Here is a 14913-nt window from a genome sequence, read left to right as displayed (position 1 = left end):
CACGGGGTGCCACTCGGGGTCAGGTCGTTCGTCGATCGCCCGAGGGGGGGTTCCAGGCTTTTTGCGGGTAAGTATGACTACCGGGGTCGACGCGGGTACAAGACGCTCGGTATCGGTAGGTATTCGTAAGTAACTCCGTCGCGCCGTCTGGGCGGGCTTCGTTTTGTTGTTTTCTTTTCAACACACACACACAACCCGAATCCACCCACCGTTTGACCCCACTCCTCCGAGTTCTAGGCGGAAGTGGCGCGGGCTGAGCAGTGGTGGTACGCCGTTTCCCGTGAAGTTGCCGCACAGAAGGCGGCCATGGGCGTCAGCCCTCGTCAGCATGCCGCCGCCGTACTAGCTGAGGTTGCTGTAAGTTGCACGACGTGCGACGTGCGCCTTGTCATGTATCTGGGGTCCTAAGGCGGCCCAGAGTGCGAGCTCTCGTGCAACCTGCGGATGTCATGCACCCGACTTATATGACCCCGCCCACGTGCCGTCTCAGACAACATCTGGGGTCCCAAGGCGGTCCAGAGCGTGCACTCCCTTGCCACCGGAAGGGGGGAAGGAAGGTGGCCGCCAACTTACGTATCCGTGATGCGAGCTCGGGCGCCAGACTTGAACGGGCCCCGAGGGCGGATCACTCTTCAGAGGCCAGCGCCAGCGAATTGTTGATCAGTTGATGATAGCGGTATGTTACAGCAGCCTGCCGCTTCTATACGCCTCGACTGCTACCCATTACCAGCAACGCAGACTCGCCAAGACATGCGAGTATCCTTGTCCCTTCCACGCGAACTAGGCTTACTGCGCCATGCTATTGTTCAGAGGCACACGCAACGAGACTTTCATTATCAAGAGTCGTCTCAGCGGGGGCGCCAGCCCGAACGCCCCAATTTTGTTCAACAATGCAGTGGGCCCCGTTCCAGCGGGTTGTGAGTCAACGCCGCTTGGCTTCGCTATCCTTGCCAACGATGAAGCACTTCTGGACATGCTGCTGAACAAGTACGCAGCGGACCCGAGCTTGCCTGTGCAACTTCCACATTCCCTTGCCTTTACCCCACTGCACCTCGCCGCCGCCCTGGGCCGCGCGACCATGGTCGCCAAGCTGCTTGCCAAAGGCGCAAATCCGAACACGCCCATCGCCGCGAAGACGACGGGACCAACAAGCCCGCGCCAGCCTGCACCCACCGGCAACACTCCACCCTTGCCGCCTCCGCGCGTGGTGCCCGCCAACCTCCAAAGGACAATGGTGGGAGACACAGCGCTCCACATCGCCATCGACGCCGCCGGCAGCGCCGCGGTGGTCAAGGCGCTGCTCGCCAGCCCCACAACGAATGCGGACGCGCCCAACGGCCGCGGCCGCACACCAGCTTACAAGGCGGTGAAGCGGGCAAACAGGGCATGCTGGGAGGCGCTGCTTGGCGCCAAGGCCGCTGGCCGCGTGGACCTGAACCGCGGGAGAGTCATCTTCGCGGCTATACAGGTGAGGTTGTTCACCTGCAAGCTGTCATGATATGATGATATGATGCGATGAAACCGACCCTGAAGCTGCGTACGGTATGTGCCCTGCGCTACTGTGACCTTGCTTCCACCACACCGCCGTACACACACACACACACACACACACACACACACACACACACACACACACACACACACACACACACACACACACACACACACACGCAAACTCATTATTGCGGAACACGTACACACACACACACACACACACACGCAAACTCATTATTGCGGAACACGTACACACACACACACACACACACACACACGTTGTGCAACACGTATGTACACACTCACGCTGCGCAGGTGGACCCGGCTTGGGTGGAGCGGGTGGTCCGGGCGGGCGCGCACGCGGACGGCTCGTGGCGCAACGAGCGCGGGCAGAGCCCGCTGGAGTTCGCGGTGTACCGCTGCTGGGCGCCCATGTGGCCGTCACGTGCTGACGTCATCCGTGCGCTGACACGCCACGGTGCCCGGGTCACACACGCGATGCTGAGGTACGCACAGCAGAGCAACTGGAGCAGGGTGGTAGAAGCACTGGAGGCGGCGCTGGCGAGGCAGGGCCCGGAGCCGGAGCCGCCGGAGCCGCAGATGGTGGAGGTGTTTTCCGGAGCGCGGCGGGAGCCGGCGGCGGCACGAGGCGCATGGGGCGGTGGGCAGGACGGCAGCAGAGGCTACGGCAGCAGCAGCAACGGCGGCCGCAACGGCGGCGGCGGCGGCGGTGGCGGTGGCGGCAGAGCCAATTACCCGCCGCCGGGCAAGAGTGGCAACTTCCTGTCCAGCGTCGTTTATTGGTTGTTGCCGCTGGAGCCCATTTGTACAGAGCAAATTATTGGGGTGATCTCCAACTGCCACCCCTGCGCATTCATCCTGATGCTCCCGGTCTTTATGCCTCTGCTCATCATGGGCATGTATATTGATTTCATCGTTATGGGTGCGTGGGTGCGGAGGTTGGGGTGCGTGGACCAATTCGTTCCAATGCCAAGTACATCAAACCCGGAACGAACTAGCCCACAAAGCATGGAGAGGTTTGCGGTGCGCGGCAGGAGGGTTGAGGCGTTGTGACATAGACACACGTATGCGTGCAGGCCTGGAAGGCGTTATTGTGTATATGGCTCGTGCTCCCATGTGCGTGTATGTGTCGTCGTCACCGGCACCGATACATACATCCCTGCCGCCACATGGCCGCCCCCCTTACTTCCTGCACCCCACCCCGCCCAGGACCCGGCCGTTCTTTGCCGCTCACGCTCCCTCCCTGCCCTCCCTCTCCCTGCCCTCCCTCCCTGCCCTACCTCCCTCCCCTCCCCCCCTTGCACCCTCCCCTTGCCGGATGCATGCACGTGCAGTGCTCCGCCTCATAAGCCTTACGATGCTGGCGGTGTTGGCGGTACCGCCAGCCGCCCGGACGGCGTGGGACCTGGCGAGCTGGGTCCTGGCAGCCTGGCGGCGGTGGGCATCATCATCATCATCATCACATCCCGCCGCCGCCGGTGCGCCTGGAGCAGGAGGTGGGCCCGCCGGACGCTGTGCCGCGATGAGCGCTGCCCAGGCCGCCCACATCACTGGCGCCAGAGGTGACGCGGGAGGCGCTGGTGGCGGCTGGGGCGTGTGGGCGGTCTGCGTCTTCCACGGCGCCTGGGACGCGGCGGCGGGCTTGGCGGCGCGTGTGCAGCTCGCGCTGGTGGATGCGGCGGCGGCGCTGCGCCACGGCCCGCAGGCGGTGTCGGAGCCTGCCTCGCCCGCCGCCGCCGCGCAGGCAGGCGTGGCGGCGGTGTTTGTGGTGGCGGCGCAGGCGCTGTGGAGCGTGGGCGTGGTGGCGGGCGCGTTGGTCCTGTCCATGAGCTGTGCGGCGCTGTGCTGTGAGGGTTGTGAGTTTGCGGTGGAACTTGTGCTGAGCGAGGGCGCTTGGCTGCGGCGGGTCGTGGGGCGGCGCGGCGCGGCGCGGCGGCTAGCCAACGGCTCGCGGGCGGAGGCCTGGCAGTTGATGATGTACTTCTGGGTGTCGCTGTTGGTGCGGTGGGTCACGGGGGTGGGGTTTTGGCCGCTGGCTGGGGCTATGCTGGCGGCGGGGCTGGTGGCTGAGCTGCTGCGATGAGTGGCTTGACGACGCCGCGACCCGTAAGCAGGCGGACTGCTGAATCCGGCAACGGCACGGAAACGTACACTGCTGCTCAGCCTGCTGCTGGCAAAGGCACACAAGTACCGGTACTGAACGCGGGGCAGTGGGTTGGGCAGTTTGGCAGGCCGTACATGTTGGCGGCGTCGATGCCAACCGCTAATTAGCGCTCCAGGATTGCGCCCCTGCAATGCGCGCACGCGTGTGGGCGTGCAAACTTACTATAGTTTAGTTAGTTGTATCGGCTGGCGGAGGTCAGGGACTCAAACTCAGGGTCAGGGTTTGGCCCCTGGCGGCAAGTGGTCATCAAGAGGACGCGGAATCGATGTGACGAGAGGCAGGCAGGCGTGCTCTCCAGTCTCCACGTATTGCTTGTGTGATGGGGGCTTATACGCTCGAGGATAAAAGGTGCATTTTAGGAGGAGGAGCACTGAGAGCATGCATTGCAGGCGAAGAGGCGATGAGGGCCTAGGGAACTGGGCGTGGGAAGTGGGGTTCACCGGCATTCTATCTGTGCACTTTATTGTGATTACCGGTACTTACAACGCTTGTTTGTTACATCAACAGCAGGAAGTTTGAGGCTTCCATTGCCCGCCCGCCCACCCCTTCCGATGGCTGTATAAACCGAACCCGGCTATGTCCGGGAGTTGAGGCAGTTTTGAAACCTGCGCCCACAGACATGCACCAACGGGGCGTGGGCGCAGCCCATGTTTCCCTCGAGATTGAGAGCCACCTTTCTTGTCACTGCCCTCAATCCTCTCACGCCTCTCATGACTGCCGTATGCACCGGGACATGCAGCCAACCGAGGCACCGTATCACGCATGCAACAGTCTCACCGTTTGGCCACAACACATCGCCAACATAAGCTAAGCAGTATAACAACATTATGCCCCACCGCACCCACAGTGCTCTACGCCACATGACCCCATACCGTATCTGCACATGCACCCACTCCACATCTCACTCACTCCCACGGCCAGACCTCGCAGCCTGCTCTCCTTCACATTATGCCAGCAATTCACCCACCACGTAGATCGCTCTAACGCCCATATAAACCCATACCCCAGCCTGCCCACGCCACCTCCCCGCTCAATGTTCCCAGGCAACAATCAGAGTGCATTCTGCACCCCGCACCCCGCACCATCACCCGTCATTTGAACGCCGCTTCAACAACAACCCGTCACGTGCTCACCACGCGCACCACCGCCTGCGCCTGCCGCTTGCAGATGGGGCACTGCCGGCTGCCGCTTCCTCCTCCTCCCCCATGCTGCTGCTGCAGCACCTGCATGCAGGCGTCGCACACGCAGTTGTGCACCACGTCCCCATGCACGAACCCCACCACCGCCCTGGCGCTCATGCACACACAGCACTCCCCGCCCAGGCCATCCGTGCCGCCTCCACCCGCCGGAGCCGCCGCTGCCGCTGCCGCTGCCACTGCCACTGCCGCTGCAACTGCGCCCTGCCGACCCGCACGCGCTTGCTGCTGCGCCTGACGCTGCCGCTGCCACTGCCGCTGCTCCTCCTCCGCCCCTGCGCCCTCCGTCGTCCGGCTGTCGGTGCAGACGCCCGCCACCGCCATCACTACGGCGACCCTCACTGTAGATTGCGGGCCCAGCAGCCCCCGCGCCAACAGCCCCACAGCCGCGATCAACAGCGTCTTCCGCAAGATGCGAGCTACCAGCGGCCCCGCCGCCGGCAGCTCCAGCCTGGGTTGCGGCGGCGCTGTCGCCGTTGGGCGAGGCGGCGCAGTGCCAACATCGCCGCCGTTGCTACCCGCGCTGCCGCGCTGTGATGCCTGGCCTGCCGCCGCCGCCGCCGCCGCCGCCACCGCCCCTGCCTGCGCACGCTGCTGTGGCGCCTGCTGTGCACCCTGCTGCTCCCGCCGGGGCGTCGGCGGCGACGGCGCAGCCGCGCCCACCCCCTCCACCTCCATCGGCGTGGCTTCTGGCGCCGACGCCGACGCCGACGCCGACGCCGACGCCGACGCCGACGCCGACGCCGACGCCGACGCCGACGCCGACGCCGACGCCGACGCCGACGCCGACGCCGACGCAGCGCTCTCCGCCACCAGCCGGAATTGCAGCGGTTGCTGCAGCCGCGGCTGCCGCCCGCCGGACCAGCCCCGGTCCGCCGCCACGCGCGCCGACGACCGCGCTACCGCCAGCCGCGTGCGCGCCTCCGCCAGCGTCTGCGCCCGCACCCGTTCATTGTCGCCACAGTACAGGCTCAGGGCCAGGTTGAGCAGCCGCTGCGCCGCCGCCCGCACGGCCGCGCTGCCCACCGCGCCCGCCGCCGCGGCGCGCTCCTCCACCGCCGCCAGCAGCAGCCCGGCGTGGGGCAGGCGCGCGCGCTGGCCCACGGCCCGCATGACCACGTCGCTGCCTATGAGGTCCAGGGAGGGGTGCGAGGCCATCAGCGCCACGCAGTGCAGGCCCGAGTCCTGCGGCTCCGCCAGCGCCAGGCCCAGCGGCGTGGCGCCGGCCGCATTGCTCACGTGCACCGCCGGCGGGTTGCCCCGGCGGCCGCCGCCACCATGGCTGCTACTGCTGCTGTTCCCACCGCTACTGCTGCTACTGCCGCCACTGCCGCCACTGCTGCTGCTACTGCCGGGGGTTGCGGAGGCGTCCAGCAGCGCCTCCATCACCGCGAAGGCGCAGCTCAGCCGCTGCGCCGCCTGCTCGCCCAGCGTGGCCTGCAGGTCGGCGCCGGACACCAGGCCGCGGTCGCGCAGCATGCGCAGCACCAGCGGCACCAGGTCGGGCTGCAGCGCCTGGCGGACCGCGGTGTGCAGCGGCGTGTCGCCCTCGGCGGAGGACTGCAGGTTGGCGGCGATCAGGGGCGCCAGCGGGTGCGGGTCGGGCTGGTGGTGGTTGGGATGCTGGTGCGGGTTTTGGTTGGGGTATGGGGGGTTGACGGGGGCGAGGGTGGGGGTGGTTTGGGCGTGGCGGCTGTTGGCGTGTGTAGCGGAACCAGCAGCCGCGGCAGCAGCGGCGGCGACTGCGGCTGCAGCAGCGGCGGCGGCCTGAGGGCAGGGGGAAGCAAATGGGGGAGAGGTGAGAACATGCTCTGCACGGGCGCCTGGGTGCGCAGTGCTGCGGGTCGGTGGCGGCGACTGCAGGGTTCGGCGAGGCTGCGCCGGTCCTTCAATGCCCACACTCATTCTTGCACGTAAAGCGATCAGGCAACAACAGCTTCCTTGCGTGGGCACCTTCTCGCCACGTACCCCGTACCTCCTGGTCCCCGTAGTCGGAGGGGCGACCGTCCGGCGGCCGTGTGGGTTTGGAGGAGCTCCGCCGCACCAGCGCCGCCGCCGGGTCCGCGCCCGCCGCCAGGAGTTGGCTGACGGCGCCGGGCCGACACAGCGCCGCTGCCAGGTGTAACGGTGTCATGTCGTACTTGTGCGGCAGCCCAACAGGTTTGTTTGGATCTGCCTTAGCAGCGAGCAGCGCCTGCAGCATGTCCGCATCGTCTGACAGCAGCGCGAAGCCCAGCGGCGTGCATTTGCAGCCGTGAGGCAACGGCCCCACATCTTCGTTGAAAAGCAGGCGTTTGTTGGGACTGGCGCCCGCCCGTACGCCGCCTTGAACGCCGCGCGCGCCGCCGCGGATGTCCACCGACGACAGGGACAGCTGCGCGGATGCCCACACATGGGTGTTGCACTGGTGCGCGGGAAAGGTGTTGCGAGTCGAGGGCCCTGGAGATCCTCGCAGGCTATCCGAACAATGCTTTTCCATGTTGAACTTACACGGTTGCCCATATCGCTTCCTTTCGCGCGGACGTTGAATCCGCTAAAGCAATTCGCGACTGGTGTATTGCAAGCAGCTAATCAATCTGTAGCAGGGAAGGCGCCGTAAATGCCGTAAATGCGTTGCGAAATAGTGCAAAGAGGCCTGGGCACCAAGACGGTGGTCTGGTTCATAGGTTCAAGCGGAAACAATGCCGTCACTGCTATCGGTTATCTACCATAAATCCACACCGGCGTTTCAGCTGGGGTTACTCAGGGGTAACCTGTAGGTTGGAGCAGCCGACGGCCGATGGGCAGGTTCACGCAGATGCCATCGCACGGGCGCGCAGGAGCTCGATTATCCTCAAAGCTTAGTACAGCAACGTTTTGCATAGCCTCTTAACATAATATACCCAAGGACGGACAAAGCGGCGTTCTAGTCATTTTCACTTTTAGTGGAAAGCAGCCCGAACTACTACTCCTAGCTACGGACACTCATCGTATTCCACTTTGTGACGAAGAGACTAGAGATGACTCTGGCTCTGGCACGAGTCGACTGACGCTCTACCACAGCCGATGGGTAACGAGGTACGCTGCGCGTGACAGGCGCCATACACATACCATAGGTCTAACAGTCGTAGTCCAGGGACTCAGGCCCAAGAGTCCTGCCTGCTGGGATGGGTTTTAAGCGCCAACTCTTATTCCCTGCTAGCCTGACCCTGTTTCAAACACCCGCACCGACTCGCGTCGCGCCGCAGGTGTCCCTCTCCCTTGCCGACGTCCGCGGCGGCGCCCGCACCGTTGAGGTCAGCCTGAGGGCGGGCGCCAGTTCCAACAAACGCCTGCTCTTCAAAGAAGACGCCGGGCCGTTGCCTCACGGTTGCAAATGCACGCCGCTGGGCTTCGCACTTCTCTCCAATGACGCGGACATGCTGCAGGCGCTGCTAGCCGCTAAGGCAGATCCAAACAAACCCGTTGGGCTGCCGCACAAGTACGACTTTACGCCGTTGCAGCTGGCGGCGGCGTTGGGCACGGCCGCCAGCGCATTGGCGGTGGCGAAGCTGCTGGCAGCTGGCGCGGATCCAAACACACGCCTGCAGCTCAAAACCGGAACCACATGCCCGCCACCCCGACCCAGATCAGCTTCCGTCGCCGTCGCCGCCGCCTCTGCCGCCGCCGCCAGGTCTTCATCCTTCTCGTCTGCGAGCGGCGGGCGGGAGGGCGGCGGCGGCGGCGGCGGCAGCGGCACGGGCCCGCAGCAGCCGGAGGTGCCGGAGCTAGTGCCGGCGCGCCTGCACCGCACGCGGGTGGGCGACACGGCCCTGCATATCGCGGTGGACGCAGGCGGCGACGGCGGCGTGGCACTGTCGCCCTCCCGCAGAGAGCTGCTGCAGGTGCGTGTGCGGGCGCGCGTGAGTATGTGCGTGTGCTGCGATTACGGGGGGAGCGATGGAGGGAGGGAATGCGGGTTGCCTTCACAATTGCATTCAAGGGGCATGCTACGTAGAGACGCAGCCCTCGATCAAGAGCTACGGGACGGGGCGGAGCGGGAAGCGGAGTGGAGGGGACCACCCTGGCCTAGAGCGTTCGGTCCTGTGCGCGTGCCGTCCTTCCCGCACACGTAGGCTCCCCCTCCCTCCCCTCCCACCCCCCACATGCCCCGCCCCCCATACACACACACCCGCACTCCCCGCCGTCAGGCGCTGCTGGAGCACCCCTCCACGGACGTGAACGCGGCCAACGCCCGCCGCCGCACGCCGCTGTACAAGGCCGTCAAGCGCGGCTCCGCGGGCGCGGCAGAGCTGCTGCTGGCGCACCCGCGGGTGGAGGTGGACGCGGGCGTGCCGGCTCTGTTCGCGTCCATCACCATGGAGTCGCCGGCCATGATGCAGGTGCGGTGCAGGCAGAGGGCAGAGGTCAGATCAGGGAGGCAGGGTGGGTGAAGCCGGGAGGGAGGGAGGCGGGCGAGCGGGAGGGCGGGAGGGAGGGGGGGCGGGAGGGAGGGAGGGAGGGGGGAGGGCCCGTCAGCATTCTTTCCGCAAACGAATGCCGTACACGCCGCCGTGTTGAGGAAACGTGCGGCGGTTACCGTTATGCGGCGCGGCTTGTGCTGCGGGCGCCAGCCCAGTGCCACAGCGCGTCACGTACACGCACGGAATCGAGAGCGCGGCTATCGCGCGGCGGTGTGCACCTCTGCTCGTTCCTGTGCCTTGCCGCCGCCATGCGCCTCCCGCCCACCTCCCTCGCTCCCCCCTTGTAACCCCTCGCCGCAGAGGCTGCTGGAGGCGGGGGCGGACGCCACGGGCCGTGGCGGCGACGGCAGTGACGAGGCGGGCCCGACGCCGCTGGCGGCCGTGATGCGCCGCCGCAGCCTCTTCTTCCGGGAGCGGGCCGACATGGTGCGGCTGCTGCGCCGCCACGGTGCCGTGGTGGAGCCGGGCATGGTGCAGGAAGCAGCCGCTTGTAACTGGCAACGGGTCAAGGCGGCGTTGGAGGACCCGGTGACGCTGGCGGGCGCCGCGGCTGGGGCGGCGGCGGCTGGGGCGGCGGCTGGGGCGGCGGCGGGGGCTGGGGCCGGCGCAGCGGCGGCGGATCGGCGCGAGCAGGCGCCTGCAGCAGCGCAGGTGGCGGCGGCTGGGGGGCCGCCAGCAGCAGCACCAGCAGCAGCACCAGCAGCAGCACCAGCAGCTGCACCTGGGGCCGGGGCCGGGGCCGGGGCCCGGGCCGGGGCCGGGGCCGGGGCCGGGGCCGGGGCCGGGGCCGGGGCCGGGGCCGGGGCCGGGGCCGGGGCCGGGGCCGGGGCCGGGGCCGGGGCCGGGGCCGCCGCTGCTCGCGTCGAAGGCCGCGGCCACGGCGGCGGCCGCGAGGTTGTTGCGGCCGCCGAGGCGGGGGCCGCTCAGAGCCAGCGCGTGTTGGTCAGTGTGTTCATGCTGGTGCTGGTGCTGTTGTACAGCTACGGCGGCTCGGGAGGAGGGGGAGCAGGCAAAGGCGGGGCAGGCGGCGGCCCTGCGGGTGGTGCTGGAAGCAAGGCAGGCACCGCGCCGGTTGCTGAGGAGCCTGGCGGCGGCTGGTGGGGCGGCGGAGGCAGGCCTGTGGGGGCTGTGGGGGCTGAGCCGCCTGTGAGGGTGATGGGGCTGGCGGGTGCAGGGCCTGTAGGGGAGGTGGGAGGCCCCGACGACACGCAGCAACCTGGTAGCAGTGAAAGACAAGGCTCGGCAGCAGCTGCAGCAGCAGCCGCGGCGCAGCAGTGTGCAGCAGGTCTGGGCGGCGCCGCGGACGGCAGTAGCAGTGGCAGTAGCTCCGATGGCTGCAGCAGTAGCAGCAGCAGCACCCGGCCGGTGATGGAAACTACTGCCATTGACGGCGAGGAAACGCCAGGTGCTGCTAACGCGCCGGCTGATGCCCTCCGCTCTCCACCGCACCAGGCTGCAGCAGAGCCCAACACCACCAACACCAACACCGGCTGGGGTCCGTTGCAGCTGCTGGCGGCCTTCGCGCTGGCGGCGGTGGACGTGGCGGCGGCGGTGCTGCTGTCCTGCACCCTGTACATCGCCGCTCGGCCCACACTGCGCCGCCTGGCTGTGCGGTGGCTGATGGCCGGGCGGGAGGCGGAGGCCTTTGGCCGCTGGTGGCAGAGCCATGAGGCCTTGGAGCCGGGTGTGGCGGGCGTGGTGATGCTGTTTGTGGGAGTGCCGGCGCTGCGGCACTGCGTCGGCAGCGGCCGGGGCACGGTGCTGGGGCTGTCGCTGGCGGCGGCGGCGGTGCTTGTGACGGAGGACTACCTGGTGAGTCGCTGGGTGCGCTTCCGCCGCCTGCCGGCAGAGCAGCTGCAGCCGCACAGGTGGCCGCAGCACCAGGAGGCGCAGCCGGGGGCGCGGGCGGCGGCGGCGGCAGGTGGAGGTGGTGCGGAGGGGACTGCTGGGGGAGGTGGGGGAGCGGCAGGCGCGGGTGGCGCCGGCACGGGCACGGGCACGGCGGCAGCGGCAGCAGCAACAGCAGAGGGGGCGGGGTCGGCAGCGGCAGGCGGCGTGGCGGAGGCTCCTGCAACGGGTGGGCTGGGCGGGCAGTGCTGCGTGTGCATGAGCGCCAAGGCGGTGATGGGGTTCGTGCACAAGGAGGTGATCCACTGCTGCGTGTGCGGTGACTGCGAGGCTGAGCTGCGGCGGCTGCGTCAGATCGGCAAGTGCGTGTACTGCCAGCGGCCGGCCATGGCCGTGGTGCGGGTGGTGCAGACGTGATGGGCGGCAGGATGGGCGTGCAGCTGGTGGATGGGGGTTGCGCGGCAGGCGGGTGGGCCGTTGGGTCGTTGGGCGGCAGGCGGTTGGGCGGTTGGGCGTGGACTGTTGGCGTCGGGCGGTCGGGGTCCGGAGTCCACGCCTTGACTGGGTGGTTGCGGCCCGCATGTGGTCAGCAGGTAGGTGAGGAGCAAGTGGAGATCGGCATCAATGATGCGCGTGTGCGTGTGTATGTACAGTATGTATGCGCCTTTGCACTCAAAGGGTCACATGGAGTCATGGACCTATGTAACGTTGTTCATTCACATTCAGCATTCACAGTTGGTGCGTACGTGCGTAGAACAGGAGCGAGTTTGGGTGGCTGATTTGAGGCGATCTGATTGGGTGATCACTACAATATGCAAGGATACTGTTCATATTCATGGTTCGTTGGGAGTGTGCGCCTGCCATCAGCCACGCGCGGGGCCAGAAGACACGTGCAATACTGCAAATGCGGCTCGAAGCGGATTGATGCTGATTGATGTACCATACACCGTGTTCAATACGCTATGTGCACACTGTAAGTTTCACTTGCGAGGTTTACGGTCTCGCCTAGTCACACGCGCGGAATGGTCCTGGGCTCCCAGGGCTCCTATCTTAATGTCTCCAGACATTAATCGGCCATTTTGGCCGTTTCCTAGACATTCCTCCCGGGGGCTAATGTCTGAAGCGAGACTTTGTTGGCGCGGGTTTGGGGCGGGTTTTGTCCGAGTTCCTATGGGGAAGCCCCCAAACCGCCATGTGCCCAGACAAAAGATGGCAGCCACCCAGCCGTTTTTGTCTGGAGCTAGACATCACTCCAAAAACAAGATACGACCCCTGTGGGCTCCTGGCCGCAAAAGGCCTTACCTGGGCCTGCTCAACCCCTATTCCATCAGGGGGGGGTAGAATCTTCCGAAACAGACCCCATGCTTCAAATGGATAGAGCTCAACGAGAAAATCACGAATCCGCTTTCAAAATTGAAAATGGGTTTCTGGATGCAAAGTTAGGACCCCTCAAAGTTGTCGGTCGGTCGGTCGGTTCTGGGGTCCCACGAAGTTTTGCACAGGTTCGTGCCAAGTTTTGTTCCTAGCGCTTCTGTCCTGCAACACGCGGCGCAATGGGTGCAGCTCAACGATGCGTGCGTAGGTATACCCCAGGCTCAGCACACGTGCATAGTTTGGGGCAGTTTGGGGAGCGGCATGTCGGCATCTCGGGAGATGCCTGGGGAACTGGTCAGGGACAAGCCGGTGCCGGCCGGGTTTTGCATGGTGAACGTGTCAGCACATTTCGCACTATCAAGTAACATTGGAATAAGCCGTTGCATAGAAGGCCAGTCTATCAGGATACTTGTTGGCATACGGGTGGACATGTCTACATGTCCACATGTCGGTCGGCCAAAGTGTGTTCCCAAGGCGGATCATTGTACATAGCGATAGAGCTCACCGAGAGCAGTCGATCGGCACCAACCTGACAGAAAACTAAGGGGTTTTGAGGGGGTTTTGAGGGGTCGTACGGCAGGGGGGGTCGGTCGGTCGGTCGGTCGGGGGGTCCGGGAGGTTTTGTGGCATGGGGTCAAAAAAATTCGTTCCTACCCCCCCCCCTGATTCCATGTCCAAGACTCCGAAGTCTGACTACCATCGTACTGCAGCTCTAGCACTACCCTTGGCCCTACCCATACGTGCCAATGCCACCTTAGGTCAAGTGTACACTTCTGCGAGTGTCAAGCGGCGACGCAGCAATGCTGCGGCGCCTATCCCGAGCTCCCTACGCATGCCATTTGAGTGTACACACGATATGGCACCCAACCCAGCCCACCCACGCCCGATCACACCACAGTGCTGCCACACGCGCCCACCCCAGTCCACCACACCCCGCCCAACAACCCAACGCCACATCACCCCAACGCCAAACGCACGGCTGCACCTACGGCGCCGGAGCGTGAGGAATGCGCGTCAGCAAACTTCCAGCCAGCCAGCAACTCGTCGGTACAGTAACTCCGGCGTTCGACCAGCCGCGCACTCCTGCCCTGCCGTTGCAAAGTGTCTGCCATCTGCTGTGGTCTGGGAATAATCTGCACCCGACGGGACTTCACCACCCTGCCTTACCACTGTCCCACCGCACACCTACGGCGCCGCCCCCAGGCGCTGCTGCTGCTCCTGTTCATCTGTGCTGCTGCCGGCGCCCAGACCCAACGCCGCCTCAATCCTGGCCAGCCTGCTGCCGAGCTCCTGTGCCAGGGACCGAAGCAGCTCCTGCGGCTGAGGCGGCTGCCTTGGCTGCGGCTGCGGCTGGTGGAGCTGCTGCGCGGCCTCGCTTGCTGGCACCCGGTCCTGCCCCTGCTGCTGCTCGGCCCCCTCCGCCAGTGGCTGCGCCGATTGCGTCAGCGGCAGCAGCCCCTGCGCCGCCGCCGCCACCGCCTTGCTTGAGGCCGGAGTGAAATTTGCCGCACCCGAGTCCCAGACCTGGCATGCGGCTTCGCCGCCGGCTGGCGGCGGCGAGGCCGGCGGCGGCATGCTGTCGCGCGGCAGTAGCAGCTGCGACTGCAGCCCCGCCACCAGCTGGCGAACCTCAGCTACAGCCGCCGCCGCTGCAGCAGCGGCAGCAGCGGCCGTGGAGGCGGAGGCTGCTACTGCTGCCGCCGCTGCTGGCGTCAACGCCTCCGCCTCTGTTGCTGCACCCGACACCGCCGCACCCTCACCCGCCGCCCCTGCTGCTGCCGCCTGCGACGGCTGCTTCCGGGCCACCGCCGGCTGTGCCTGCCGCACTCCGCCCGCTGCCGCCGGCGAACTATTGCTACTGCCAGCTCCCTGTCCCCGACCGGTGCCGCTGCTATGGCTGCTACTGCCGCTCTTCCGCAGAAGCGACAGCCATTGCCGCTTGCTGCGCACCGCCGCTGCCACCGCCGCCCAACGCGTGGTCGCCGTACTCTCCTGGATCGCCCGCATCAACGTACCGTAGCGCCCCTGCCACTGCCCGCTGCTACTGCCGCCGCCGCCGGGCCACTCCGAATAGGCCGGCCAGCGACCCGACTCGCTTTGCTGCAGCCACGCCTCCAGCCGCCGACCCGAGCCACTGCCGCCGCCGCCACCACCTGCTACAGCCCCCACGCCGCCACTGCCGCCGCCGCCAGCGTCCAGATCACTGCTACTGCCGCTGAGGTAGCCGCCACCGCCGTCCATGTCACTGAGCCAGCTGCTGCTGCTACCGCTGTAGCTGCCACTGCTACTGGCGCTGCTGCTGCTACTGCCGCGGCGGCCACGGCGGCGGCTGTAGCCCCGGCCGCGATCCGTGGCGGCCGTGCTTGACCTGAAG

General features: G+C 66.5%; 4 protein-coding genes across 4 annotated transcripts in view; 2 read left to right on the top strand and 2 right to left on the bottom strand.

The window, feature by feature from the left end:
- The first annotated feature begins 607 nt into the window (after nucleotides 1-607).
- CHLRE_08g358578v5 (uncharacterized protein) lies at nucleotides 608-4103 on the top strand. Its single transcript, XM_043064760.1, has 3 exons — nucleotides 608-1468; nucleotides 1810-2437; nucleotides 2850-4103. Exons 1-3 carry the CDS (start codon nucleotides 1232-1234, stop codon nucleotides 3596-3598), a joined length of 1614 nt encoding a protein of 537 aa, XP_042921761.1. The 5' UTR covers nucleotides 608-1231; the 3' UTR covers nucleotides 3599-4103.
- Nucleotides 4104-4105: 2 nt separating this feature from the next.
- CHLRE_08g358577v5 (uncharacterized protein) lies at nucleotides 4106-7577 on the bottom strand. The gene is made up of 3 exons (XM_043064759.1): nucleotides 7366-7577; nucleotides 6851-7249; nucleotides 4106-6642 (listed from the first exon to the last, which is right to left on the bottom strand). Exons 1-3 carry the CDS (start codon nucleotides 7375-7377, stop codon nucleotides 4801-4803), a joined length of 2253 nt encoding a protein of 750 aa, XP_042921760.1. The 5' UTR covers nucleotides 7378-7577; the 3' UTR covers nucleotides 4106-4800.
- Nucleotides 7578-7707: 130 nt separating this feature from the next.
- Nucleotides 7708-12223, top strand: CHLRE_08g358576v5 (uncharacterized protein). Its single transcript, XM_043064758.1, has 4 exons — nucleotides 7708-7932; nucleotides 8103-8738; nucleotides 9045-9236; nucleotides 9618-12223. Exons 1-4 carry the CDS (start codon nucleotides 7921-7923, stop codon nucleotides 11580-11582), a joined length of 2805 nt encoding a protein of 934 aa, XP_042921759.1. The 5' UTR covers nucleotides 7708-7920; the 3' UTR covers nucleotides 11583-12223.
- A 172-nt stretch (nucleotides 12224-12395) lies between these two features.
- CHLRE_08g358575v5 (uncharacterized protein) overlaps nucleotides 12396-14913 on the bottom strand; it is an 18522-nt gene continuing 16004 nt past the window's right edge. Inside the window, exons 14-15 of the mRNA XM_043064757.1 lie at nucleotides 13194-14913; nucleotides 12396-12701 (exon numbers count right to left, since the gene is read on the bottom strand). The exon at nucleotides 13194-14913 is cut by the window's right edge and continues 404 nt beyond it. Of these exons, the coding sequence (XP_042921758.1) occupies nucleotides 13725-14913 (1189 nt within the window). The 3' untranslated portion in view covers nucleotides 12396-12701; nucleotides 13194-13724. The remainder of the gene's footprint in view (nucleotides 12702-13193) is intronic.

The sequence above is a fragment of the Chlamydomonas reinhardtii genome, chromosome 8, assembly GCF_000002595.2.
Source record: "Chlamydomonas reinhardtii strain CC-503 cw92 mt+ chromosome 8, whole genome shotgun sequence".
NCBI classification, from domain to species: Eukaryota; Viridiplantae; Chlorophyta; class Chlorophyceae; order Chlamydomonadales; family Chlamydomonadaceae; genus Chlamydomonas; species Chlamydomonas reinhardtii.
The sequence above is the reverse complement of the archived record's forward strand: the minus strand, read 5'-3'. Positions and strand labels throughout refer to the sequence as shown.

Bases quoted from the DNA above. Each gene is read 5' to 3' on its own strand.
- CHLRE_08g358577v5 (XM_043064759.1), bottom strand. The intron at 6,643-6,850 runs GTACGGGGTACG...CCCTGCCCTCAG, and splicing joins CCGACTACGGGGACCAGGAG to GCCGCCGCCGCTGCTGCAGC.
- CHLRE_08g358576v5 (XM_043064758.1), top strand. The intron at 8,739-9,044 runs GTGCGTGTGCGG...CCCCGCCGTCAG, and splicing joins CCCGCAGAGAGCTGCTGCAG to GCGCTGCTGGAGCACCCCTC. The intron at 9,237-9,617 runs GTGCGGTGCAGG...CCCTCGCCGCAG, and splicing joins AGTCGCCGGCCATGATGCAG to AGGCTGCTGGAGGCGGGGGC.
- CHLRE_08g358578v5 (XM_043064760.1), top strand. From the start codon at position 1,232: ATGGTGGGAGACACAGCGCTCCACATCGCCATCGACGCCGCCGGCAGC. The intron at 1,469-1,809 runs GTGAGGTTGTTC...CACGCTGCGCAG, and splicing joins TCATCTTCGCGGCTATACAG to GTGGACCCGGCTTGGGTGGA. The intron at 2,438-2,849 runs GTGCGTGGGTGC...ATGCACGTGCAG, and splicing joins TATTGATTTCATCGTTATGG to TGCTCCGCCTCATAAGCCTT.